Below are 26276 nucleotides of genomic sequence, written 5' to 3'. Positions count from 1 at the left end.
TGGGGTCCCCCGGCGGCAGTCTTCATCGGGTGCCCCCACGGAGAGCCGCTTTCCATGGGGGCACCCGTGCGGGCGCTCTCTCGAGTTCTGCTGCATCCATGGACACAGACAGCAGGACTCGGCCCTGCCCCCGACTTCTGTGTCACTGGATTTGATTGACCACAGTGGGAGCAAATGGCTCCTGCTACATACGTAGTTACATAGTAGGTGAGGTTGAAAAAAGACACAAGTCCATCAAGTCCAACCTATGTGTGTGATTATATGTCAGTATTGCATTGTGTATCCCTTTATGTTGTGGTCGTTCAGGTGTTCATCTAATAGTTTATTGAAACCATCAATGCCCCTCGCTGAGACCACCGCCTGTGGAAGGGAATTTCACATCCTTGCCACTCTTACAGTAAAGAACCCTCTAAGTAGTTTAAGGTTAAACCTCTTTTCTTCTAATTTTAATGAGTGGCCACGAGTCTTGTTAAACTCCCTCCCACGAAAAAGTTTTTTCCCTATTGTAGGGTCACCAGTACGTTATTTGTATATTGAAATTATATCCTCTCTCAATCGTCTCTTCTCCAGATAGGATACATTCAGTGCTCACAATCTTTCCTCATAACTAATATCCTCCAGACCCTTTATTAGTTTTGTTGCCCTTCTTTGTACTCGCTCCGTTTCCAGTGCATCCTTCCTGAGGACTGGTGCCCAGAACTGGACAGCATACTCCAGGTGCGGCCGAACCAGAGTCTTGTAGAGCGAGAGAATTATCGTTTTATATCTGCTGCTATCAATCTATACAATTGGGACTCCAGACAGCGGCTGGAGCTGCTGGGCTCGTCCACGTCGAGAACTTCCACTTTCCTCTGAAATCCGCCTGTCTGTTAACGCCCGGCCCCCTGATGAAGCTGTATTGCCTCTGTCTGCCTGCCAGTTCTGGAACAATGTCCTGCAAACCACATGGTGAGTGTTTCCCCTCCCAGCAAGGTAGCAGTGCTTAGCATTATCTAAAATAACAGCCTCCCCAGATCAGTTCTCTGCCCTGTGCACTCACTCCAATTTACTTCACTATCCCCACTACATGTTCTAAGATTTTTACTTCAGGAGTATATAATGAGTTTGGAAATTCTAGGCATTTGCTGATCGTGCACTGTACATATACTGCGACAGCCAGTGGCAGCTGGTGCTGGAGGATTTCACCCTACGGTGGAGCTCCCATTGACTGTCCAACACCGCGGTTTCTGTCTTCTTTCTGGGTTTTTAATGGCCGGAAGCCAATTCCAATTCGCTGGCATTGGAGAGTGGGAGGGCTCAGGGGGTCGCAGTGCTCTGCGCCCCAAGGACAATATAAAACTGGCCAATTGGGGCCTTGGGATGTGGTCATGTGCCTGTGAGGGGGTGACGGACCTTGTAGAAATCTATTGGTCCGGTGCCCCGCACAGTGCACGGCCACACAGATGGTGCAAGCTGGGGGGGGGGGGTGCGGCTCATGCCGATCACCGGGTCCTGGCCAGTGATTGACCGCCGGTGATCGGCTCTGAGTCTCACAGAACACAGCTCTGTGAGTGTAAGCAGCACAGAGCTGTATTCAGTGACAGGAGATATAGTTGTTTTTTCATTCCCTGCTAAGCAACTAGATCCCCAGTAAAAGCAGCACACCATGCACACAAACTTGTTAGGCATATATTTAACCCCTTGATCCCCCTAGACATTAACTTTGCTGCCCAGTGTCATTATTACAGTGACCGTGCATATTATTAGCACTGTAATGATGTCAGTGGCAGTTCCCACAAAGTGTCAGTTATCTCGCTGTCCCGCTATAAGTCGCTGATCGCCGCTATTTACTAGTATAAAAAATAAGACTAAATAAATAAATATTCCAGTATATATCCTGTAGTTTGTAAATGTTATAACGTTCACACAAACCAAAGACATGTAACAATGCAATTTAGCCAAAATGGATGAAGAGATGATTTTTTTTTTGATTTTTTTATGGGATATTTTTTATAGCGGAAAGTAAAAAAATATTGCTTTTTTTTTTTTCAAAATTCTGTCTTTTTTTTTCTCGTTTCTATAATTAAAAAAACAAACCCACAGGTGGTCAAATACCATCAAAAGAAAGCTCTATTTGTGTGGGGAAAAAATCTATACATTTTGTTTTGGTACAGCGTTGCATGACTGCGCAATTATCAGTTAAAGTAGCGCAGTGCCGCATAGCAAAAAATGGCCTGGTCATGGGGGGGGGGGGGGGGGGGGGAACCCTCCAGAGCTGAAGTGGCTAGAGAAATGCATAAACCATGCATTACAATTTAAACCCGTTCGTTTTTAGTCTACTAAAATACCACTAAAACAATTCAGATGACTAAAATACCACTAAAAGTAAAATGGCATTTTCATACTTCCCAACATTTGAACTTCAGAATGAGGGACATTGGAGGAGGGACAAGAGCTGCGGCGCGCCTAGCCTGCGGTGATAAAATGTGAGCGTGGCTAATCCCTTGGCAGTGGGATGCTTAAGGGATGTGGTTAAACAAAACCCATTCCCATGATCTCATCCCAGCTCCATCTGTTGCCCTGATCCCATCCCAGCTCAATCTACTCCTCTCTATTCTGGCTCCATCAACCACCCCGATCCCATCCCAGCTCCATCTATTCCCCCGATCCCATCCCGGCTACTTCCATTCCCACAATCCCATCCAGTCTCCATCTATTCCCCCTGATCCCATTCCTGCTCCATCAACCACCCCAATCCCATTCCAGCTCCATCCACCACCCCAATGCAATCCTGGCTCCATCCATTCCCCAGATCCTATCCCAACTCTATCCATTCCACTGATTCCATCCTGTCTCCATCCATTCCCCCCAATCCCATCCTGGCTCCATCCATTCCTGATCCCATCCCGTCTCATCCATTCCCGCCGATCCCATCCCGTCTCATCCATTCCCGCCGATCCCATCTCCATCCATTCCCCGAACGCATCTTGGCTTCATCCATTCCCCCCCGATCCTATCTTAGCTCCATCCATTCCCCCCAATCCCATCTTGGCTTCATCCGTTCCCCCCGATCCCATCTCGGCTCCATCCGTTCCCCCCAATCCCATCACAACTCTATCCATCTCCCGATCCCTTCCCAACTCTATCCTTTCCCCTGATACCATCCCAGCTCCACCCCCCCCCACCCTCTTTCCCCATTCCTCCCTCCTCTGCAAGTCTCATGTACACAGAAATCATCACAGACCTCAGGTAAGCTGCTTTCTGGCAGAGTGGTGTGCTGCTCCCACCTCCTCCTTTGTGTACAGGACAACACAGGAGGATGAGGGGCGGGTTCAGTGCACTCCGCTCTGCATCGTGTGTCATGAATGAATGAATGAATGAAAGACTTGTATAGCGCTACAACTGCAAACTGAATTGTCTCAAGGTGCTTGTATCAGAGGCAGCCAGGGAGAGATGCTGGCTGCCATGCAAGTGTAGCTCGCTGCATGCGGGAACCATAAAGACTCACACATGCTGCGGGCATTCCCGGGACTCAGCCCTGTTTCTCCGGGACGGTCCCGGTGAATCGGGGACAGTTGGGAGGTCTGCATTTTTGTCGAGACTATAATTAAATTGAAATTTGACATCAAAATGAACGCTGCTCCAAAGCTCTCCACGGGTGAGAGATTTAAATGCAACAACCAATAAAAGGTAAGTATTTAAAGTGGAACTTCACTCTACAAGTGAACTTTAAGACCTTGTCTCTGCCTGCCAAAGGGAGGAGCTTGGTCGTTTCATTGAGGGGCAGGCTGCCTGAACCTGGATAAAGATAAAAAGTGAAAGTCACGGCAATCCAAGATTTAAAAAAAAAAAAAAAAAAAGGCTTCTTTATTGGGTAATGCCATTAAAAATTCAAAAAGCAAAAGACATACACATAATCCAAGGACAACCAGTAAACACGTGTCATCGTCAGTGTCCATTCATTACTGAACCTGGAAAAAAAGCCAGCTGAGGACACCAAGATGGCGGTGTGGACAGATAAGAAGGGATGAGGAAAAAGTAAAAGCAGGAGAGAAGTGACGTTGCACGTTAACGTTAATTTACAGGGTGGCTCGTCTATGTGAATTACAGAAGTAACTGGGTTGTTGTAAAACGGAATGACCATGCCACACAGCAGTAGATGAGCGGACTGCGGTTGCCGCTCACCTGCTGCTGTGCAGCTATTTGTCCTCTTCCGGCTCCTCCCACCCACGCGTCCGACAATGTCATCCAATCAGCAGGGTAGGGGGTGGGAGAAGCTGCAGATCGGAATGGAGAGCTCCTCCCACCCCCTGCCCTGCTAATAGGATCACATTGTCAGGCTGGCAGGGGAGCCAGGGGAGGACACCCGGACTGATCATAGCCTCTGCTCTGTCCAAGGCAGGAGTCCTGTGCAGGAGAGGCAGACATTAGAATAAGAAAGTGTCATGTTAGAGAGGAACGTAGTGGGGGGGGGGGCTGTTCTTTACAGAGCAGCCCTCCTTTAAATGACAGAGCAGCCCCCCCCCCATTACATTACAGAGCCCCCTTTACAGAGACGTCCCTATTACATTAAAAGACTGCAGGGACACTGTCATGGGGGAGGCTGTGATTGCTAGGGACACTGTAATATGAAGGGGACTGCACTGTAATAATTACAAAGCCTCTTTACAGAGCACCCCCCCTTAACATTAAAGTGCACCCCCCTTAACATTACAGTGCCCCCTTTACAGAGCAGCCCCCCATTACATTATAGAACCCCTTTTACAGAGAAGTCCCCATTCCATGAATGTAAAGGGGACTGCTCTGTAAAGGGTGCACTGTAATGTAAAGGGGTACTGTGATGTGAAGGGGAACTGATGACACTGATATAAAGGGGGGACTGTGCTGTAAAGGGGGGCCAAGGACAGACTCTGTGAATATCACCACCCCCCCCCCCCCCCCCTTCCCTCTCTGGTTCCTAGAAAAATTGGCTGATTTTGTGCACTGGGTCTAGGGTGGGTGCCGCCGGCAACCCGCTTTCGCTGTGATTGAACACAGCGGGAGCCAATCAGCAGGTCCAGCGTTCCCAACGGACCCAACGTTCGCCAGCACCCTGCGATCATTCTCGGGAGAGGCAGAAAGGCGGTCTGCCTATATAAACAAGGCAGAGTGCTGTTCTGTGAGAGGGGAAGAGGGAGAGCTTGTGTTTCTGCTAGGCAGGAACACGGATGTCTGTCTTCCTTCAGTCAGAGCACCTCCCCCACACAGCTAGAAAGCACTCCCTAGGAACACATTTAACCCTTTGATCGCTCCTCATGTTAAGCCCTTCCCTGCCAGTGTCATTAGTACAATGAGAGTGCATATTTTTTATTTTAATTTTTTTAACATGGAGCACTGTATTGGTGTCGCTGATACCCAAAGAAGTGTCAGTTGGGTATAAGATTTGTACGGCGCAATGACGCAGTTCCTCTAAAAAAAAAATCGCTGCTTGAGATCATTACTAGTAAAAATTCCATAAAAAAAACCCATAGTTTGTACACGTTATAACATTTGTACAAACCAATTAATATACGCTTACTGGGATTTTTTTAACCAAAAACATGTAGCAAAATACATATTGGTCTACATTGCTGAATAAATGTAGATTTTTTTTATTTTTTTATTATTGGGTATGTTTTATACCAGAAAGTTTAGATTTTTTTATTTTTTTTTTATTGTCACTCTATTTTTTGTTTTATAGCTCAAAAAATAAAAACCGCAGAAGTGATAAAATACCACCAAAATAAAGCTCTATTTGTGGAGAAATAAAGACATGTGTTTTATTTGGGTACAGCGTTGCTCGACCGCTCAATTGTCAGTTAAAATAACACAGTGCCTTATTGCAAAAAATGGCCTGGTCAGGAAGGCGGGGGGGAGTAAATGTTCCAGGGCTGAAGAGGTTAATGTTGTATCTGGTCTTTTTAAAGCCCCAGTGGACATATAAAACAGCCCGTGCATTTATAATCTAGGAGTTGAACTATTACTAATTTAGTGATGCTGAATCTCCCGGTAATCCCACGTGGGTCGCACTTCCTATAGATGGGAGTAGAATGATCATATATGAATGGGACTTATAAGAGGAGATCTGACCATCGTAGGAATGACCGTCAGGAAAATTGGGCAGGTTGCATACAAACAACTTCTAATATTGGATCCATATAAGTAGAATTGGGCACTGCGGCCTCCTATAGAAGCTGTCTACAATTGCAGTAAATGACAAGCTAACAATTCTTGTACATTTTTCTTTCTCCTAGACCCCGAGAGCTTAATGCAGGCATTGGAAGATCTGGATTACCTGGCAGCCCTCGACAATGATGGAAATCTCTCTGAATTTGGAATAATTATGTCCGAATTTCCACTGGATCCACAGCTGTCAAAATCTATTTTAGCAGCCTGCGAGTTTGACTGCGTGGATGAAATGCTCACGCTGGCTGCCATGGTTACAGGTATTGTACAAGAAAAACAATAGAGACTCCTACTGTGCATGCTAAACAGCGGACTTTTCCGCCCCGAGCATGGGGGAGAGCTGGGAGGGGGGTGCCCACCGATCCCCAGGCCAGCGTCTGCCTCCAGAATGGGACCGCGCAAAACACGGCCTCTAAAAACATATTTGTATGCAAATTAAAAGGTACGGCAAGACCAATGTGGTTTCCATAGAACAGTTGACACCGATATAGCAATTTTAGCACGCCGTAAAATAAGAATCACTTTGTGCGGGAAATGTGGCGGCGCAGATCGTCGGTGAGATTGCTTTGTCCTGCTGCTATCTGGTGCTGTAAATATTGCAGTATGGGGGGTGGGGGGAATGAACAAAACCAATAACAAGGTGGCAAAAAGAACTGCAATAAGTGCCGCCGGGTTCATAACTGGGAATTAAAAGTATGGCTCAGCATGTGCCCCGGCAACCTGCCAAGTTCCCTGCCCTTTCCTGCCCTCTCCTCCCCTCCCCTCCCCTCCCCTCCCCTCCCCTCCCCTCCCCTCCTTCCTCCCTCCCTCCCTCCCTCCCTCCCTCCGTCCTCTCCTCCCTCCCTCCCTCCCTCCGTCCTCTCCTCCCTCCGTCCTCTCCTCCCTCCGTCCTTTCCTCCCTCCGTCCTCTCCTCCCTCTCTCTCTCTCCTCCCTCCGTCCTCTCCTCCCTCTCTCTCTCCTCCCTCCTCCCTCCCTCTCTCCCCTCCCTCTCTCCCCTCCTCTCCCTCTCTCCCCTCCTCTCCCTCTCTCCCCTCCTCTCCCTCTCTCCCCTCCTCTCCCTCTCTCCCCTCCTCTCTCTCTCCCTCCTCTCCCTCCCCTCCCTCCTCTCCCTCCCTCCCCTCCCTCCTCTCTCTCCCTCCTCTCTCTCCCTCCTCTCTCTCCCTCCTCTCTCTCCCTCCTCTCTCTCCCTCCTCTCTCTCCCATCCATCCCCTCCCTTCCCCCCACAAACCTTGGGGCCAAAAGCGGTAGTGAGTCGAAGCTGTACATCAGCGAAACATACGCTTTGATCATCGCCCAGTACACTTGGTCCAACTCCAACAATTATTATTATCATTCACGATTTATATAGCACCAACAGTTTATGCAGCGCTTTGCAATGTATAAGGGGGACAACACAATTACAGTACAGTTCAATACAAAAGGTACAGGAGGGCCCTGCTCGTAGAGCTTACATTCTAAAGGGGGGGGGGGGGGTGGTGGTATAAAAGGTAATAGCTGCAGAGAATGATTTGATGGGGGGGGCTCGGGGAACGTTTGGTGGGTGTGGGATAGGCTTTCCTGAATAAATGAGTTCAGGGATCTTCTAAAGGTGGACAGGGTAGGGGCTGATCGGATATACTGGGGCAGGGAGTTCCAGAGGATGGGAGAGGCTCTGGAGAAGTCTTGAAGGCGAGCATGGGAGGAGGTAACAAGGGAGCTAGAAAGTAGGAGGTCCTGGGAGGAGCGGAGGGGACGATTTGGGTGATATCTGCAGATGAGGTTAGTGATGTAGATGGGGGCGATGTTGTGAATTTTACATGGTGGGGTAGGGGAAGCCAGTGAAGAGATTGGCAGAGAGGGGCAGCAGTCACGGAACGATTAGTAAGGTGTATTAGTCTAGCAGCAGAATTCATAATAGACTGAAGGAGGGATAGCCTGCTTAAGGGTAGGCAATTAAGGAGAGAGTTGCAGTCAGGGCTGGACTTACCATTGGGCTTGACTGGGCTCAAGCCCATGGGCCCAGCCCAATAGGGGGCCCCGCCAAGATACTTAGCCAGGTGTACTCGGCTCAGCTCACAGTCATGCCCAGTCCCGCCCTATGATGAACATAACACAGGGACTGGGCATGACTGCGAGCCGAGCCGCGTACACTCGGCTACTCTCGGCTCCGCTTGGGACTGCCAGAGGATCCGAGAACCGCCGAGAGGACCCGAGAGCCACCGAGATACAGAGGACTCTGTATCTCGGTGGCACCATTTTTAAACTTCAAGACTGCAATGACAAGGCTGCAAATGACACTGGACAAGGCTGCAGATGGGTGGGCAAGGCTGCAGATGGACACTGATAAGGCTGCATTGATGGGCATTTAAATGTAAGTTTTTTCCTTAAACTTCCCTCCTAAACTTGGGGTGCATATTATGTGCCAGCGTGTGTTATATGCTGATAAATAAGGTAATATATAGAAGGTAGGGCCCGAAAGTGACTCAAGCCCAGGGGCCCCCACCACCCTAAATCCTGCCCTGGTTGCAGTAGTCAAGGCGGGAAATAATGGAGTAAGCGAGTTGCTTTGTGGTGTCATTAGGAAGGGTGGAATTCTGGAGATGTTGCGGATGTGAAGGCAGCAGGATTTATCCAGTGATTGGATGTGGGGGCTGAAGGAGAGGTCAGAGTGAAGGATTACACCCAGGACCCTGGCATGTGTGGAGGGACCAATGATTGTGGTGTTGGTATTAATGGGGAAGTCACGGGGGGGGATCGTGAAGGAGGAAATATAACAAGCTCAGTTTTAAAAAGATTGCGTTTGAGGAAGGGGTGTGACATCCATACTGATATGTCATTCAGTAATTTTGAGAGTCGTGAGGAGATCGAGGGGGTGAGTTGAGGAGCGGAGAGATAGATCTGGGCGTCATTGGTGTAGAGGTGGTATTGGAAGCCATGGGATAATGCAGGTCTATTGATTTTCATTGCAGCCCCAATAAAGCAAAAGCAAGATTCAACAGTACATTAAAACCTTGGTTTGAGAGTAACTTGGTTTGAGAGCGTTTTGCAAGGCAAGCAATTTTTTTTAATAAATGTGGACTTGATATACAAGTAGCGTCAAGTCACAACTTGGTATAAAAGAGAAGAGAGGCGCCTCTAAGTGTAGCAATATGGTTACATTTAATGAAGGTACAACATTTAGCAACATATTGATACACTTTGAGGCGCCTCTCTTCTTTATACTCTGGAGCTCCTCCTGGATTTTTCTTCTAATCCCCTTGTGGAGGCTTCCATTTGTGGATGGACATTTTATGAATACACCCCCTGGTCACATTGCTATAATCTTTTTATATGGACTATAAACTGAAGGACCTATGAATAAATGGTTGTGGAACAAATCATTTGAGTTTCCATTATTTTTTATGGGGAAAATTGCTTTGATATACGAGTGCTTTGGATTACAACCCTGTTTCTGGAACGAATTATGCTCGCAATCCAAGGTTTTACTGTACTCGGCTGCGACACCCAGCGAGTTTGTTTATAAAGAAAACAAAGGGTTAATATAGAACTATAGGCAAAACTTTATTTTTTCATGTTGAATAGAGTCAGGGAGGGTTAGAACCAGTGGCGGCCAATTATTTAATTTTTTTTGGTGGGGGGGGGCGCGCAAACGCCATCTGTGTCCCATTGCACCATTGCAGAGATTTCTCTTCATTTCCTGTCCCATAGCCAAACTAAATCAAGGGAATTTCTAGGGGACCCCCACCCCCCCAGGTCACCAGAACTTGTGTCCCCATTGGAAGATTTCCCCTCTATTACTTTTCTGGGGACAACCCAAAATTTGGGTCATTTCTTTTACATTCAATGATGAAGGTAAACAGGACAAATAGAGAGGGGGAATCTCCATAACGAGGACCCAGACAGCAATAAAAGCTGACAGGTGTTCTAATCCCCCTCCAAAACAAAAAAACAAAACAAAAGTAAGTTTTGCCTTTAGTTATACTTTAGGGCTAATTCCCACCACAAAAACATACTCCAGATCTGTTACAGATGCATTTTTGGTGCGTTTCCGTGCTTTTTTTATGCGTTTGCGGATGCACTCCAGATGCTTTTTATTAGATTTTTTTTTTTTCACTGTACTGGCGTCTGCCGCCTTTTTGATGTGTTTTTAATGCATTCCATAGCATTCCAGTGCATTTTTTATGTGTTTTACTGCGTTCCAGTGTATGCATGTTCTTTATCATGGTCTTATAACAATAAAATTGAAGACTGAATTTCCAGTGGTGCCGGCTTTTCCATGTAGGTTTGTAACTTGCATTTTTGATGTGTTTTTACTGCATTCCAGTATAGTCCGGTGCAGGAAAAAAGCATCATTTTCTACTTTTTTTTTTCTGCCACTGGAAAGCCCTGGAACTGAGCAAACTAGTGTGAACTATGCCATTGAAAACCATATAACCTACTTTCCTTGCATTTTTGATGCAGAAAAAAAAACGCACTGGACTGCATGTGGTGTGAACTGGCCCTCACTTTACTGTGGATCCGGACTGCGCTTCTATTGTGTGAACTGGCCCTAAAGGAGGGTAAGGGCTCATTCACACAGGCAGAAAAAACACTGCGTTTAGATGTGTAGAGCAGATAGCTCTGTGTGCATCAAAAGCAAGCACAATGATTCCATATACACAGCTACATCTACCTACAAAAATGTGCGCTGCGTTTCATTGCACATAAAAAAGTAGGAGACTTCTGCAGATTTTAGACATGTAGATATGCAAATTTTATGTAAGTGCTTTAGGTGCGTATTTTTACGCAGGATTTTTTGTGAAGAAAGATGCAGCATTTTTTTTTTTTCTGCCTGTGTGTTAGAGCCCTAAGGCTGGTCATATATGGATCGAAAGTTGTCCAGTACAGCAGGCCGGGACCGGCCCAATTTCAATCTACAGTTGCTTGTGCTCTCAACAGAACTGTCAAGCCATCAAAAAGCTGATGTCATAACTGATCACACATGCAGTTGTAGATCAAACAGAGGCTAAGATGGCAGCTTCCTTGGCTGTAACGGATAGGGGGGTTAAGTTCCACTTGAAGGAAGTGTTAAAACCCCTGTCTGTTTTTTTCCTCATGTGCTGCCTGGAGAGAATTCATTGCTCTTCCTGTTCTAGAAACACAACAGAAAGTGAGAAATAACATTTCTTTAAGTGGTTGTTTACCGCTGGCCTTTTTTTTTTTTTGTTTGTGTTTTTTTTTGCCCCTGCAAGGTAAAGTCATAATGTGCTAGTATGCATCGCATACTAGCACATTATGTGAAACTTCCTTTAAAACAAAGCTGTTCTAGCACCACAATGTAAGCGCTGCAGCTGCTTTCATCTTCACCCGTCTTGCTTCCAGATTCGCTGGTTCCGGCTCTGTGACTGGTCAGAGCCTCGATGACGTCACAGTACAGAGCTCTGAAGAGTTAGCATGGGTGGCCGTTCCTTCAGAGTGCATGCCCCAGTGATGTCACCAGCTGCCTCTAATGTAAATATCTCCTGAATGGTGCACATTTAGGGGATATATACACTACCTATAGGTAAGCCTTATTATAGACTTAGCTGTAGGTAAAAGGCAGTAAAGGAAGTTTACTTCTTCTTTAAAGAGTGAAGGGAAATCCCCGCTAAAGCTGGCCATACACAATTAGATTCCTCCATCCACACAGTACACCGGGAATTACACTGAATGGGCTCAGCTGGTTTGTGTGCCAGGGCCTTAATAGCAAAGAGAAACCTCTTTTCATGTTAAAGTATAACGAAGGGCAATTTTTTTTTTAGTTTTGGACGAGAACCCCTGTCAGGTTTTTATTGCTATCTGTGCCCTCTTTATGCCTACTATACACAGGCCCAAGGATCCCTGGTGCCGCACATCCACGGAGTCCTATGGGGGTATGAGAGAGACAACCTCAGCCAGTTGAACATGACCAGTTGGTGCACCTTGAGGACTGGAGTTGAGAAACACTGGTCTACTCTAACAGGTCATGTTTTCAGGCTTTCCATTATTTTGCACAGGGGATTTGATCATTTTTCACTGCCTTAGTAATTACCACAGCTGTTTCATCTGAAGGGAAATCCTGAAAACATGACCTGTTGGGGCTCCTTGAGGACTGGAGTTGAGAAACAATGGTGTAGACTTGGCTTTAGGGAGATTCACTCACTTATTTGTCTTGTCTACAGCTACAACTAAAAGTGAAAGAAAATTCCAAATTTTGGGTTGTCACCAGAATAGGAATAAGGGAGAAATCTTCCAACGGGGGACACTAGTTCTGGTGACAACCAGGGATTGCCCCTCTTCTATCAGAATACCGCTACCCATCAGAAAATGCAACGGAAGTGACATTGCGAAATAAATTTCTTCTTGCGCATGGTTGGTTTCCTAATCTGACAGAACACAAAGGCGGCAGCGGCCATCTTCTTACACCCTGGCAAGTCTTCAGTTTCACACGTATTTTAGCAGTTATCTCACCTTATATATTGAAATAGACAATTTCACTATATAATCAGTTTGATGCTGAGCAGTGCGGGGTGTACCGAGATGCCCGTCGCCACCTTCTGCCTGCAGGCTTGTCGCTGTATTTACTATAATACTAATAAAACTATAATAATGTAATAATAATATAATACTGTATTTCAGTAAGGTGAGTTTACTGATAAAATAAGTGTGAAATTGAAGACTTGTGTGGGTGTAAGATGTCCTCTGCCGCCTTTGTGTTCTGTCAGATTAGGAAACCTTTTGGAACACATTTTTTTTGCACAGAACGTCACTTCCATTACATTTTCTGATGGGTAGCGGTATTTTGAAATGATGCGCCACTTTGGAGGACGTTCCTCTCATTTTCCTGTTTTGGCTAGGGGACAGGAAGTGAAAGGAAAACTCCACAATGGGGACACAGGGAAAAAAAAAAGTGACGGGGGTTATAACCCTCCCTTACTCTATCCAAAGTGGAAAAAAAACCCTGCCTTTAGCTCCACTTTTAAGCGGCCCTTGAGTCATTTTTTCATCTTTCCATCTATTAAATCTTCTGCTCTTGTTTTAACTTTGGATAGTAAAAAAAAAAAGGTCTCCCAGTAAATCCCTTATACAGCCCACTTTCTGTTTGTTGTCTGGTTATTAGCCTAGGCCAGTGATGGTGAACCTCGGCACCCCAGATGTTTTGGAACTACATTTCCCATGATGCTCATGCACTCAGCAGTGTACTTGAGCATCAAGGGAAATGTAGTTCCAAAACATCTGGGGTGCCGAGGTTTGCCATTGCTGGCCTAGGTTTATGACCTCATTCACAGCTCTCTCCCTCACTCTCGTGAGAGTTTGGCAGGAAAGGAGAGGGGAAGCTGCAGGTGTGTCTCTCTGTAAATCCAGGAAGCGAACAGGCAGCAGCTTCAGCTGCCCACAGTTAAAATGGCTGCAGCCAGACTCAGTGGAGGGAGATTCCTGCAGCATATTTGGCAAGTACAGAATCACAGTATATATAAAATATGCAAAGTGGTTGGAGGGAAGCTTCAGAATGGCAGAGATGATTTTATTATAAATGTGAGCAGACTGCAGCTCCTATTTAAGGATGGAGGGTATATTCCTAATGGTGACTTCACCTCTATACTGTATATTCACACTTGTATGCCAACATATATAATGGAAGCAGCGGGTTGCTTGGCTTTCATTGCAAAGGTGGTGGCTGGATATAATGTGATTCCATGAAAGGAGGGGAAAGGTCAGAATCTTAGATGTACTCAGAGACGTATATGGTGGTATAGTTCTGGAATTCTCTATTAATAATTCTGCAGTTGTCTGCCTGTATGTGGGGTTATTAGAGCAAGTGGGGGCAGACAGGACAGCTCTATGTGATGTATGGTGGTGTCTGGCCATGGACTAGTGCCACCTAGTGATAACAAGCAACAATTGCACCTGCAGCTTGTGATCACAGCTAGAGCAGAACTGTCCAGGGAATTGACATGAAGGAGAAGGGCGCTCACAGCACTTCACTAATTGGATCAAGAGACACGCCTCCTCCCAGGTCTGCCAATATTTGGATCAATAATGCAATGACACACTAAATACATTCTCGTTGCCGCCAGAGTTGCCAACTTCCCGCAACATTTTTTTTTACTGAAAAAACATGGAAAATTTACTAGTGGAGCACATTTTACTAGCAACCTGAGAAATTACAAAACTCCTATTGAAAACTAACACAGTGAATATGTAAACAGTATGAACATGATATGGAAACACTGACAATACCTATTTCAAAGTCGTCATTTCTTGATTTACACTTAAAAAGTCAACAAATCATGAAACTATCAGCCCCTTATATTTACTGGCAGTTGTAAAAAAAAAATCACAGATTTTTACAAACTGTCAGTAAATTTACTGGCAGTTGGCAACCCTGGATTTCGCTGTGTTTTTTTGTCCTATACAATCGCCATTCTATTCAACTTCTGTTGGGGTGCTGGATAATGGAAGGTGGAGAAAACACCGATTTTACTACAGCCGATTACTCTGCAAAGACAAAACGCATTTACAACATGTGTTTTTTATTTATAACCAATATGTCAATATGATTTTTTTTATTTTTTATTTTACAAGAGATATATTTACTTTAGACCCCTTTTACACTGGGGCATTTTTCAGGCGCTTTAGCATTAAAAAAAAAAGCACCTGTAAAGCGCCTGAAAGAAGCCTCCGCTGCAATCCCAATGTGAAAGCCAGAGTGCTTTCACACCGAGGCGCTGCGCTGGCAGGGCATCAAAAAAAGTCCTACAAGCAGCTTCTTTGCATCGCTTTTGGAGCGGAGAATACACCACTCCTAAAGTGCCCCTTCCCATTGAAAACAATGGGAAGAGCCTGCAAACCTCCTGAAAAGCGCCTGCAAAGCTCTTTTGGCAGCAGAGCTTTGTGGGCTCTTTTAACCCTTTATTTGGCCACTAGCGGGGGTCAAAAGTGCCCCGCTAGCGCTCTAAAAAGGCTGGTAAAGCGCCGTTTAATTTGCGCTTTACCAGCGTTTTTCGGGTGCTGGCAGTGTGAAAGGGCTCTTAAAGCACTCGGGCTTTCACATTGGGATTGCAGATGAGGCTTCTTTCAAGCACTTTTACAGGTGCTTTTTTTTGTTAATGCTAAAGCGCCTGAAAAAGCCTGAAAAATGCCCCAGTGTGAAAGGGGTCTTAGGGTCCATTCCTACCGATGTGCCTGCCATTCAGCTGCATTGTCCTTGCCAAAACCCTATTAGCACTGATGCCCTGTATACACGGTGTGACAAAATCCCTCGGATTTTTTTCTGACGGATTTTGGCCCAAACTTGTCTTGCATACACACGGTCTCACAAACTTGTTGGAAAATCCGATTGTTCTGAACGAAGTGATGTAGAACACGTACGACGGGAATATAAACGGGCCAGTAGCCAATAGCTTTCATCTGCTAATTTATTCTGAGCATATGTGACACTTTGTCCGTCGGAATTGTCTACACACGATCGGAATTTAAACGATCGGATTTTGTTGTCGGAAAATTTTAAATCCTGCTCTCAAACTTTGTGTGTCGAAAATTCCGATGGAAAAAGTCCGATGGAGCCTACACCCGATCGGATTTTCCGACAACAAGATCCGATCGCACATTTTCCATTGGAAAGTGCGACCGTGTGTACAGGGCATTACACTGACAGGCCAACCTGAGTCAGCAAGCTTGGCTATGACATGTGAAAAAAAATATATAAATGATTAGAGCGTTCACTATAATGTAAACATCACAACAAATCAAAAAATCTGTAAAAAAAAAATCCATATATGTTATGCAAATGTACTCCAATCAATAACGTTTGTTGTGATTTTATTTTCTTTTTTTGATTTTCTGATTATTTGCACAAAATATATGGACGTTTTTTTTCACAGATTTTTTGATTTGTTGTGATGATTACATTATTGTGAACGCTGTCATCATTTATATATATTTTTTCATTTTGTCACGTGTATATAGCACTTTGTGTACAGCAGCTGCTCAATAATTTCACTTCTTGCACAAGTAAATATATATTTATATTTTTTTCATAGCTATGGCACGTGTTCCCAGGCTAGACAATATCTGACGAGGTTCGTTTTTAAGTTTCTTTAACCACTTCAGCCCCCGAAGGTTTTACCCACTTCATGACACATAATCACACACATAGGTTGGACTTGATGGACTTGTGTCTTTTTTCAACCTCACCTACTATGTAACTATGACCAGGCCATTTTTTTTGCGATACAACACTGCTTTATTTTAACTGACAATTGCACGGTCGTGCGACACTGTACCCAAATAAAACGGATGTCCTTTTTTTTCCCACGAATAGAGCTTTCTTTTGGTGGTATTCGATAACCTCTGCGGTTTTTATTTTTTGTGCTATAAACAGAAAAAGATTGACAATTTTGAAAAAAATATATATATTTTTTTACTTTCTACTATAAAACATTCCCAATAAAAAAAAGTTAAAATTAAATTTCTTAATCAGTTTAGGACAATATGTATTCTGCTACATATTGTTTGGTTAAAAAAAAAAAAATTCCAATAAGTGTGTATTGATTGCTTTGCGCAAAAGGTATAGCGCCTACAAACTATGGGAAATTTTTATGGAATTTTTTTATTTAATTTTAATTTTTTTACTAGTAATGGCGGTGATCAGCGATTTTTAGCAGGACTGCGAAATTGCGGCTGACAAATCTGACACTTTATTGGAAACCAGTGGCATATATTACAGTGATCGGTGCTAAGAAAAATCTGCACTGTTACTGTACTAATGACACTGGCAGGGAAGGGGGCTAACACCAAAGGGTTTAAGTCTGTCCCTAGGGCATTGTTTCTCAACTCCAGTCCTCAAGGCGCCCCAACAGGTCATGTCTTCAGGATTTCCCTCAGATGCACCGGCTGTGGTAATTACTAAGGAAGTGAAACAGATCAAATCACCTGTGCAAAATAATGGAAATCCTGAAAACATGACCTGTTGGAGCGCGTTGAGGACTGGAGTTGAGAGAAACTGCCCTAGGGGGCTGGACTGACCGGGGGAACACACAGAGATCCGTGTCCCTGCTTAGCAGAACAGAAGATCCATGTCCTCCTGTGTCAGAATAGTGATCTGCCTTCTTTACATGAGGTCACCCTTCTGCCTTTCTGGGGAGCGATCGCGGGTGGCCGGCGGACATCGGGTTTGCCGGAGCAGCTGATTGGCTCCCCCTATGTCCAATGCGCATGCACACCCACAGTATCTAATGACATACAGGTACGTGAATAATATAAATCAAACAATGGTGCGCTGCAATTAACTTTCTACTATAGTGCACAGCCTCCTATAAAGCAATAATGTAATAGTGATAATAAGGGCATAAAGTGCTGAGTGATTTCGCACAATGGAGCCGCCCTGCGGCAGTATATATGTGGTAGGTGTTCTTTAAGTGGTTAAAAGTATAGTAAGGACAAGTATGTGTTACTGGAGGACATTAAAGAGAACCTGTTACTTTGCCCTGCAGAGGGCCGCACACTTTGGGCTTATTCATACATGCGGCAGCCTTTGTCACCCCTCTTAAAACTAACCCGCAGTGGATCACTTTTCAGAGGTGTTTAACAGGTGGTCAGGAAGCGTCTCCTCGTTGCCGGTTTTAACAATGAGAAGGCCAACCCACTGCTCCAGATCTGCGGTTGCAGTGTGGCCCTATTCATCTGAATGGGTCGCAATCAGCAGTGGTACCACCACCAAACGAGGCACGTTGTTTAGTTTGTGCTGTGGCATGTGTGCAACCCTACTACTTATTCAGGTGGGTGATTACATAGCTCCCAATTGTCCCTGATTTTGAGGGTCTGTCCCTGATTTGGACCAAAGTCCCTCTGTCCCTCTTTCCTCCTCATGTGTCCCTCATTTTGGTCTGATCTATATAGCTGTATATACAATGCACCGTTTATCTATTAAAAAAAAGTGTCTTCCAGTGCTATAAAGAATGATGTGGTCCAAGCAGGGGCGGACTGACCATTGGGTCACTCGGGCACTGCCCAAGGGCACCATGCCACTAGGGGTCCCATCAGGATTGCCAGCATCAGTAAAACCAGGGACAGTATGTAAAAATGTGTGTGTTTTTTTTGTTTTGTTTTTTACATCGGTCTCTGAAATGTCCCTTACCGACATCCTTTTGGTCTAAAAATCCTGAGATTATAGCTGCCCCACCTCTCCAGTACCTTCTCAGCCAATAGAAACATGTCTGTGTATACTGTGTGATTGTATACTGTGCGGCGCCATAATCTCTGATTGCCCAGGGGCCCAATGAGTTGTCAGTCCGCCCCTGGGTCCAAGGCACCAAAAGTAATTTACCTCCATCCCAAATTTTAGACAGAGAAAGGAAAGTGGTCAGCGGGACTTTAAATGAGGTCAATGACTATATAAAGTAAACATGTGGGATATAAAACAGTGTTGCTTTTATGGGTTCCAACAAAAAAAAAAGGGGGGGGGGGAATTTGAGTGAGAGATGTATACCAAGAAGCAGTCTTGGTAAAGAACATTTTATTATACCATCTGAAATAATGTATAACATATTGAATACCACAAAAATGTATTTACAGAATCGCATATACGCAGGGTATGCTGAAAACTGCATATAAAATTTGACACCATGGTAATAGGCATAACAAAGTAAAAACAAGTCCTGCACATCGTGGGCCACTGGAAGGGCTGAATGATGTTAAAAAGTCTAGAGTAAAACAAAATAAGAGACATAAAATCATCTGTATGGACATCATGCACATGTAAACTGACGCGTTTCGTTGGGGTATACCAACTCTTCAGGGGCAGATGCAATGGTGATCTATAAAGAAACATAACCATATGGTGTAATATTGTAACTGAGTAATAAAAATAAATAATGTGTAAGGGACAGGATGGACACCCCTATAGGTACTCACGTCAGCTGCATAGATGTGAACAGAGGATCAGAGCCGTTAGACGGGTCTGGCCTGCAGGCATGTACTGGCCATTGGGACTACAGGGAGTTTCCCGGTGGGCCGATGGCTCAGTGGGCCGGTCAGGTGCAGTCCTGGTGCCGCTCCTCAGTGAGTGATCGCGATTTCACTCCTGTTAGGTGGAGCAGCTGCCGTCACTTGCTGGAGAGAGCATTAGGCCTTCTGCTTCCTCCAGCCTGCAGGGGGAGATAGACAGCTGGCAGACGTTCCATTCTCTCTCCCCTTATCACTTGTCACTTATCACATGACTGGAGAGAGGAACGAGAAGCTGCCTTAAAAACTGAGTACACGTGGGAGGGGGAGGAAAGGGAGGACACTCTGATGTAAGAGAAGTGCTGATGGAGACACTCAAAATTAAAGTGGGCCAGTCATTATGAAGTCCAGGGCCAAATTTTTGTCCCAGTCCAGCCCTGCTGGCCTGGGAGCTGAGATAGAGAGACGTAGACAAGCAGGGAGCACTGTAGATTCACCAGGGTAAATGTGCTATTGTGGGTGATGATGAGCCAAAACTTCTGTGAATTGAGATCAGTAATATATATTGAATGTATGGTATCGTATTGATGGTGTGAAAAGCCCATACACCAGGTCAGATGAAGGGAAGAACTAAGCATAGATGAAAAAAAAACATATACTCAAAAACCACCAAATGGGAAAGAAAAAAAAAAAGGAAAGAAAGATGTAGAAAAGAAGAAGAAAATAATATCCTGAGTGAAATGGTGAAGGAACCAAAGAACAAAGTGCTGAAAGTATAAGTGAAACCTATGGTGATATACCTTGTTAGTTCACAAGGAAATGGGGAACCAGAATCAGCAGGTGAATGCTTGCATAGGAGATGTTGTCAGAAAGACAAACACCAAGTGAGGCAGATTTAAATGCTCCCAGCTGATACAATGTGTCCCGCCCAGCATCACGTGGGCGTGGCAAAAGAAGGGAGGCATCCGTGCCTGAGCGAAAAAATCCGCCCATACAGGCTCAGGTACCTCCCCAGTGTCAGCCTTGCTGGAAAGAAAAACCTGCTCTTGCGGTGCGACATAAAAAGGTGTCCAGCGCTAAACCTTTCATCTGATTTCTAAATTGCTGCAACCAATCATTTTTTGGACAATTCTCCTTTAAGGGGGCGTGACAGTGTCCTATGCCTACATACTTTTGCTAATAGGTGTCCCTCATTCCCATCTCAGAAAGTTGGGAGGTATGGCGATTAGGAGGGCAGAAAAACTATAGCTAAGCCACCTGCTTTTACCAAACTCCCTCCCCAATCTCAGCCACACTTCTGAACAGGCCCATATGGAATATTATTTACATAATAAAAATAAAACCAGTGGACATGTGTACAACGGGCGTGGTCATTGCGGAATCAATCAGAAGCATGTGTCTGCCATAGACCACCATGGTAGCTCTGTAGGCCTTCACCACAACTACACTGACCCTGCAGGATAATGACCCCAAACAGTCCACATGGAACCTGAGCTATAAATTTCCCAGCATGCCTTTCTACGATTAAGAATTTTCAGGCTAGTAAATGATTATTAATTGTGGTCTGTGTTCTTTACATTGACAGCACCGAGCTGTTTCCTGGATTCGCCCACCAATGATGATGCAGCCAAGCTAAGCAGCAGAATGAAGTTCCTACACCCTGCTGGGGATCACTTCACTCTGATCAACATCTACAGAGAATATAACCAAAGGAGGAGGAGCAATTTCAGACCATGTAAGTGGCAGAAATATTCATTGGGTTGTTACTGTGGTCCTGATGATGAACACTGACGCCTCACATGTACGCTGGTGATCACTTAAAGCACATAGTGGCCAACATTGTAAAAAAAACATTCGGGACACTTTTTTGGCAGTAGGCGGAGTTGTATTATTATTAGGGGGCGGGGCATGCGGTTATAGGTGTGGCATAGAAAAGGTGAAAATGCGTTGTGCGCCGCGCCAAAATATGGGCGTGGTTTACGTAAAATAGGGGGCATGGCTTACATTGGGGCATGGCTCAAAGGGGTGTGGTTAGAGTCTGAGATTAATGCGGGGGGGACAGGGAAAGGAGAGACAGCAGCCCCCTGATCCTACACCACAATAGCAATATGTGTTTTCCAGAGTTTGACAATCAGCAGATACTCCAAATACCTGGTGTTAGCGCTTCAATCATCCCGGCACCATGATTGTTATGTTGTCAGGATGATTGAAGCACATTATTTCTATTATTACATTGTAATATGAAATGAAATCATTCAACTCGCCATAATGCAGAATCAGTGGGAGCCATGAGCACGTCACTAGCCACGCTGCCTGCCACCAGATTCCATCAGGTGTCCCAAGCGGAGTCTGTCCTTACATCAGGTGCCCCATCAGAGGTACCTTCCTCACATCTGTGTCCATCAGCGGAGCCCCTCCTTACATCTGGTGCCCCTCTGACATCCAGACTGGCCCCCCCCACATCTCGCACAGACTGGCCCCCACATCTCGCACAGACTGGCCCCCACATCTCGCACAGACTGGCCCCCACATCTCGCACAGACTGGCCCCCACATCTCGCACAGACTGGCCCCAACATACTCACTGCACGGACTGGCCCCGACAGGACATATGATTTCCTGTCCTCCAAGCGGCAGCCGTCATTGCTGCGCTGACTTTGAACTGTGCGCCACAGGTTCTCTATTTTAGACCAGCTTCTGGTCGTCTTAAAAATGGCGGCCGGCGGAGACATTGTCTCCGCCGGCCACGGACCTCTAGCGGCCGGCGGCAAAAAATGGGGAATTTGAATTTCCCGGGACAAAATTAATTCGGGACAAATGTCCTAATCCCGGGAATGTCCTGGGAAATTTGGGATATTTGGCAACTATGAAAGCAGTGGTCATCAACCCGGTCGTCAGGGCCCACTAACAGACCAGGTTTGCAAGATAACTGAAATACATCACAGGTGATATAATTTGCTGCTCAGTGATTGCAGTATTCTAGCCTGCATCTCCCCCTAGGTAATACATAAAACCTGGCCTGTTAGTGGGCCCCAAGGACAGGGTTGATGACCACTGACTTAAAGGATATCTAAAGGTTTGTTTTTGTTTTTAAAAATGAACATGTCATACTTGCCTCCTCTGTGCAGTTGGTTATGCACAGAGTGGTCCTGGTCCTCCTCTTCTGGGGTCCCTCAGTGGTGCTCCTGGCTCCGTCTCTTCTCAAGTGCCCCTTTGGAGAGCCGCTCCCCCTCGGGCACACATGCGAGCGTGCTCCTGTGTCCTGCTGCTGCATCTGTTGACACAGACAGCAGGACTCCGCCCCACCCCTAGCTCCCAAATCCTTGGAATTGATTGTCGGCAGCGGGAGCCAACTGGCTGCACTGTTATCAATCTATCCATTTAGGACCCGAGACACAGGCTGGAGCGCTCGTCCCAGTTGTCGGAAAGACTGGGCTCAGGCAAGTAAAAGGGGGGCTCCTGGGGGCTGTTGCATCACAGGAGGTTTTTCACCTTTAATGCATTACTAAACCCACAACAGTAAAATCAGTCTGTATAAGCAGTAAAGCATGCTTGTTATACTCACTGTGGAACCTAAGGGGTTAATCATGTGCATGTGTGAAAAGGCGGTTTGATCCTGTCTTCTCTGACCCTCCCCTTCTTCCAGAGTCCCCACATTATCTCCTGATGGTCATGGAGTCACTCTGCACATGCTCAGTTTGGTGTGCATCGTTAGAAAGAAAAAAAAAATTCTTGGGAGAGTGCATGTGATCAGCACAGGACCAATCAGCACTGTCCATACAGAGGATTAGGGGTCACACAGCTTCATAGGACAGTCAGAGGAGAATGAAAACTCCTCCTACAAGCTTTAACCAGTGCTCGGCCAGACACTGATAGAAGTCACAGGACTGTTATATACTACTAATGAGAAAAGGTATATAGCAGTTTATATTTTCCATGTTCTGTGTACTGTGGGAGACCAGATATAGTGAATTCAGCATTTAGTAACACTTTAATACTGGCCATACACTGTTAGGTTGGCCATGAATGGATTGAAAAATTCAGTTGGTTCAGCTGGAACTGGATGAATTTCGATCCATGTGGGGGCATTCCTTTTTTACAAAAGACAACCATTAGATCAACATTAAAAAAAAAAGGGAGGGGAGGAGTGTGGTTGTGTGAACAATGCTTGATCTGTCTGACCCAATAATAGCAAACATAGAAAACAACCTGGTACCAAAGGTACGATGAAAGAACCCCTTAGGGTCGTTAACCTCCCTGGCGGTATGATGATTTCAGATTTTAGGTGCTGAAAGCGGTACCATTATGGCGGTGTTCCCGAGCCTGGCTCGGGGTGGAAGTTTTGTACCAAAAGCGGTAACTCCAAGCCAGACTCGGGACCACATCGCTGTATGCAGGAGGAGGTTTACTTACCTTCTCCCCTGGATCCAGCGATGTCCCCGCGCTGTACGAGCGGCTCGTCCTCCGCTCGATCTATCACAGAGCCGATCTCCATTCCCTGCGAGCGCTGTGACGCACGGGGACGGAGAACGGCGCCAAATTCAAAAAGTGAAACCCACACATTACATACAGTATAATGTAATCTTACAGATTACATTGCTGTATGTAATTATTTCCCTAGTGGTCTGTCCAGTGTCCTGCATGCAGTTTTATAATATAAAAACTGTTCTTTATGGCAGGAAACTGGAGATTGTCCATAGCAACCAAAACTGTCCCTTTACATCAAAAATTATTTTAGACCAGCTAGAAAACAGCGATAATAAATTGAAATCACTCGCAGAATTGAGCGATAGTGAATTGTGGGGAGATCTGTCATCAAATATTGAAAAGTAATGACAGTGACAATTCTGCAACCGAGCAAATTTCAGTGTTTTTGATTTGATTACATTATTGAATAATTTTTATTATTGTTATATTATTATTTGGTATAATTATTTATAGTTATTTATTATATTATAATTTATGATTTCATTTTTCAAACTTTATCATACCCGGGATGTCTGCTAGACTCTGGTTTTGACAGATTTAAGTGAGTTATTCCTAAGAATTACAGGACTACAATATAAAACACCACATTTTCATGCAAAATAATTGTACCGCTTTCAGCACCTAAAATCCGAAATAATCGTACCGCCAGGGAGGTTAAATCTGTCCAAACAAGAGTCTAGAAGACATTCTGGGTATGATAAAGTTTGAAACACAAAATCATAAATTATAATAAATAACTATAAATAATTATAACAAATAATAATGATAAAAATGATTCAATAATGTAATCAAATCAAAAACAATGAAATTTGCTCAGTTGCAGAATTGTCGCTGTCATTACTTTTAGTGTTTGATGACGAATTTCCCCACAAATTACTATCGCTCAATTCTGCAAGTGATTCTAGTTTATTATCGCTGTTTTCTAGCTGGTCTAAAAGCACTTTTGATGTAAACGTACATTTTTTGGTTGCTATGGACAATCTCCAGTTTCCTGGCAGAAGAATAGTATTTATAATATAAAATTGCATGCAGAACACTGGACAAACCACTAGGGACAAAGGGGATGTGTAATTATTTGATACAGTATACTGTAATCTTACAGATTACAGTACTGTATCTATACTGTGTTTTTTACTTTTTGAATTTGGCACCGAACTCCGTCCACGTGCGTTGCAACGCTCGCAGGGAACGGAGCCCCGGTACTGTGAATGGAGTGAGACACGGGGGTTCGCAGATCACATCGGGGAGACATCGCAGGATCCAGGGGACAAGGTAAGTAACCTCTACATGGATCCCGAGTCTGGCTCAGGGTTACCGCTTTTGGTACTGAAATCGCACCCCGAGCCAGACTCAGGAATACCGCCAGAGAGGTTAATAGACAGGTCAAGCAATTAGTATATAAGTATAAATTTTATTACATAGATTAAACAAGTACAAACATTCCATACAATGCATAAAAACCATAAATAATACCCTGATGATTTAACGTGTCGAGAACGGTACACCATCCTGGTGCAAAGGATTGGCGAGGGTCAATACAATATAAATAACACCTTACATGTTACGGACACATTGTCCTTCTTCAGAGGTTTAATGTTATGGAATCAAAAAGTTGGGTATACGGTTTCTACAATAAGAAAAGAACAACGTATAAGTAATAATACACATAAATAGAAATATCAGTAAACTGGTCAACAAAGTAGCCACCAATGTAAGACATATATGTGGTAACCGACACATGCAAAGGCCTACTTACATGGTAAACCAAAAAACATGGATCAATTAATAGAGGGAATTTTGACCGATGGAGAATTTCGTTGATCAGTTGGTCACACACCACTCAGACACCAGTGGGCCAATCCTTTTAAAGACCGAAATGCGTGTCACTGCGAGGACTCGTGTATGATGGAAGATGTGAGAACCAGCACCACACTCTGGAACCGTATTGTCAGTTCTAAATCAATACAAAAATAAAGTGTCCATGTATGTCCGATAAACAATAAACAAATATTGTAGCTAGGCAGGTACGGCCCTTGTCACAACCAATCTGTGGGTCGAGTGCCAAAAATTGCCCAATAGTGAATTACATAACTAACCTTACACAGGACAACCGTCTGCTTATCACCGAACGTTCTTTCAAAAAGACCTGGGGCCGGTTTATGAGAATGTGTACTGGGAACTAATCACAATCTGGTACAGAGGGAGGAAGAGGAGAAGATGTGAACATATTGTGCCATGTTTTTCTCCTCGAGTCCCCCGGCATCACGGCTTGCGGCGCAGACCCATCCGACCAAGCCGGAGGGCGGGGTTATGTCATGCCGCCGGCGCGTAAGAGAGAGAGTTTACCAGGAAGGGGAGGAGTCATAAGAGGGCCAATGAGAGCTGCAGAGCTGGAGGCGAGCCTCTGTAAATCCAGGAAGTGAACACAGCAGCTTAAGCTGCCCACAGTTGGATGCAGCCAGACTCAGTGGAGGGAGATTTCTGCAGCATATTTGGCAAGTACACAATCACAGTATATATATATATTATAAAATAAGATGCAAAGTGGTTGGAGGGAAGCTTCAGAATGGTAAAGATGTTTTTATTACAGATTATGTAATTAGACTGCAGTTCCCCTTTAACATTCCTATTGCAGTTTGGAGTATTGGAATTCAGTAAAGATGCACGGTTGGCAGAGACGTGA

General features: G+C 44.9%; 1 protein-coding gene across 3 annotated transcripts in view; it reads left to right on the top strand.

Annotated features, from left to right (window-relative positions):
* The window catches only part of DHX32 (DEAH-box helicase 32 (putative)), a 196964-nt gene that overhangs the window by 158174 nt on the left and 12514 nt on the right, over window positions 1-26276 (top strand). For all 3 annotated transcript variants that reach the window (XM_077455499.1, XM_077455501.1, XM_077455500.1), the window contains 2 exons: window positions 6252-6443; window positions 20692-20841. In XM_077455499.1, the coding sequence (XP_077311625.1) occupies window positions 6252-6443; window positions 20692-20841 (342 nt within the window). The remainder of the gene's footprint in view (window positions 1-6251; window positions 6444-20691; window positions 20842-26276) is intronic.

The sequence above is a fragment of the Lithobates pipiens genome, unplaced genomic scaffold, assembly GCF_037356315.1.
Source record: "Lithobates pipiens isolate NorthernLeopardFrog02 unplaced genomic scaffold, aLitPip1_a1.2 Scaffold_25, whole genome shotgun sequence".
NCBI lineage: Eukaryota > Metazoa > Chordata > Amphibia > Anura > Ranidae > Lithobates > Lithobates pipiens.
The sequence above is the reverse complement of the archived record's forward strand: the minus strand, read 5'-3'. Positions and strand labels throughout refer to the sequence as shown.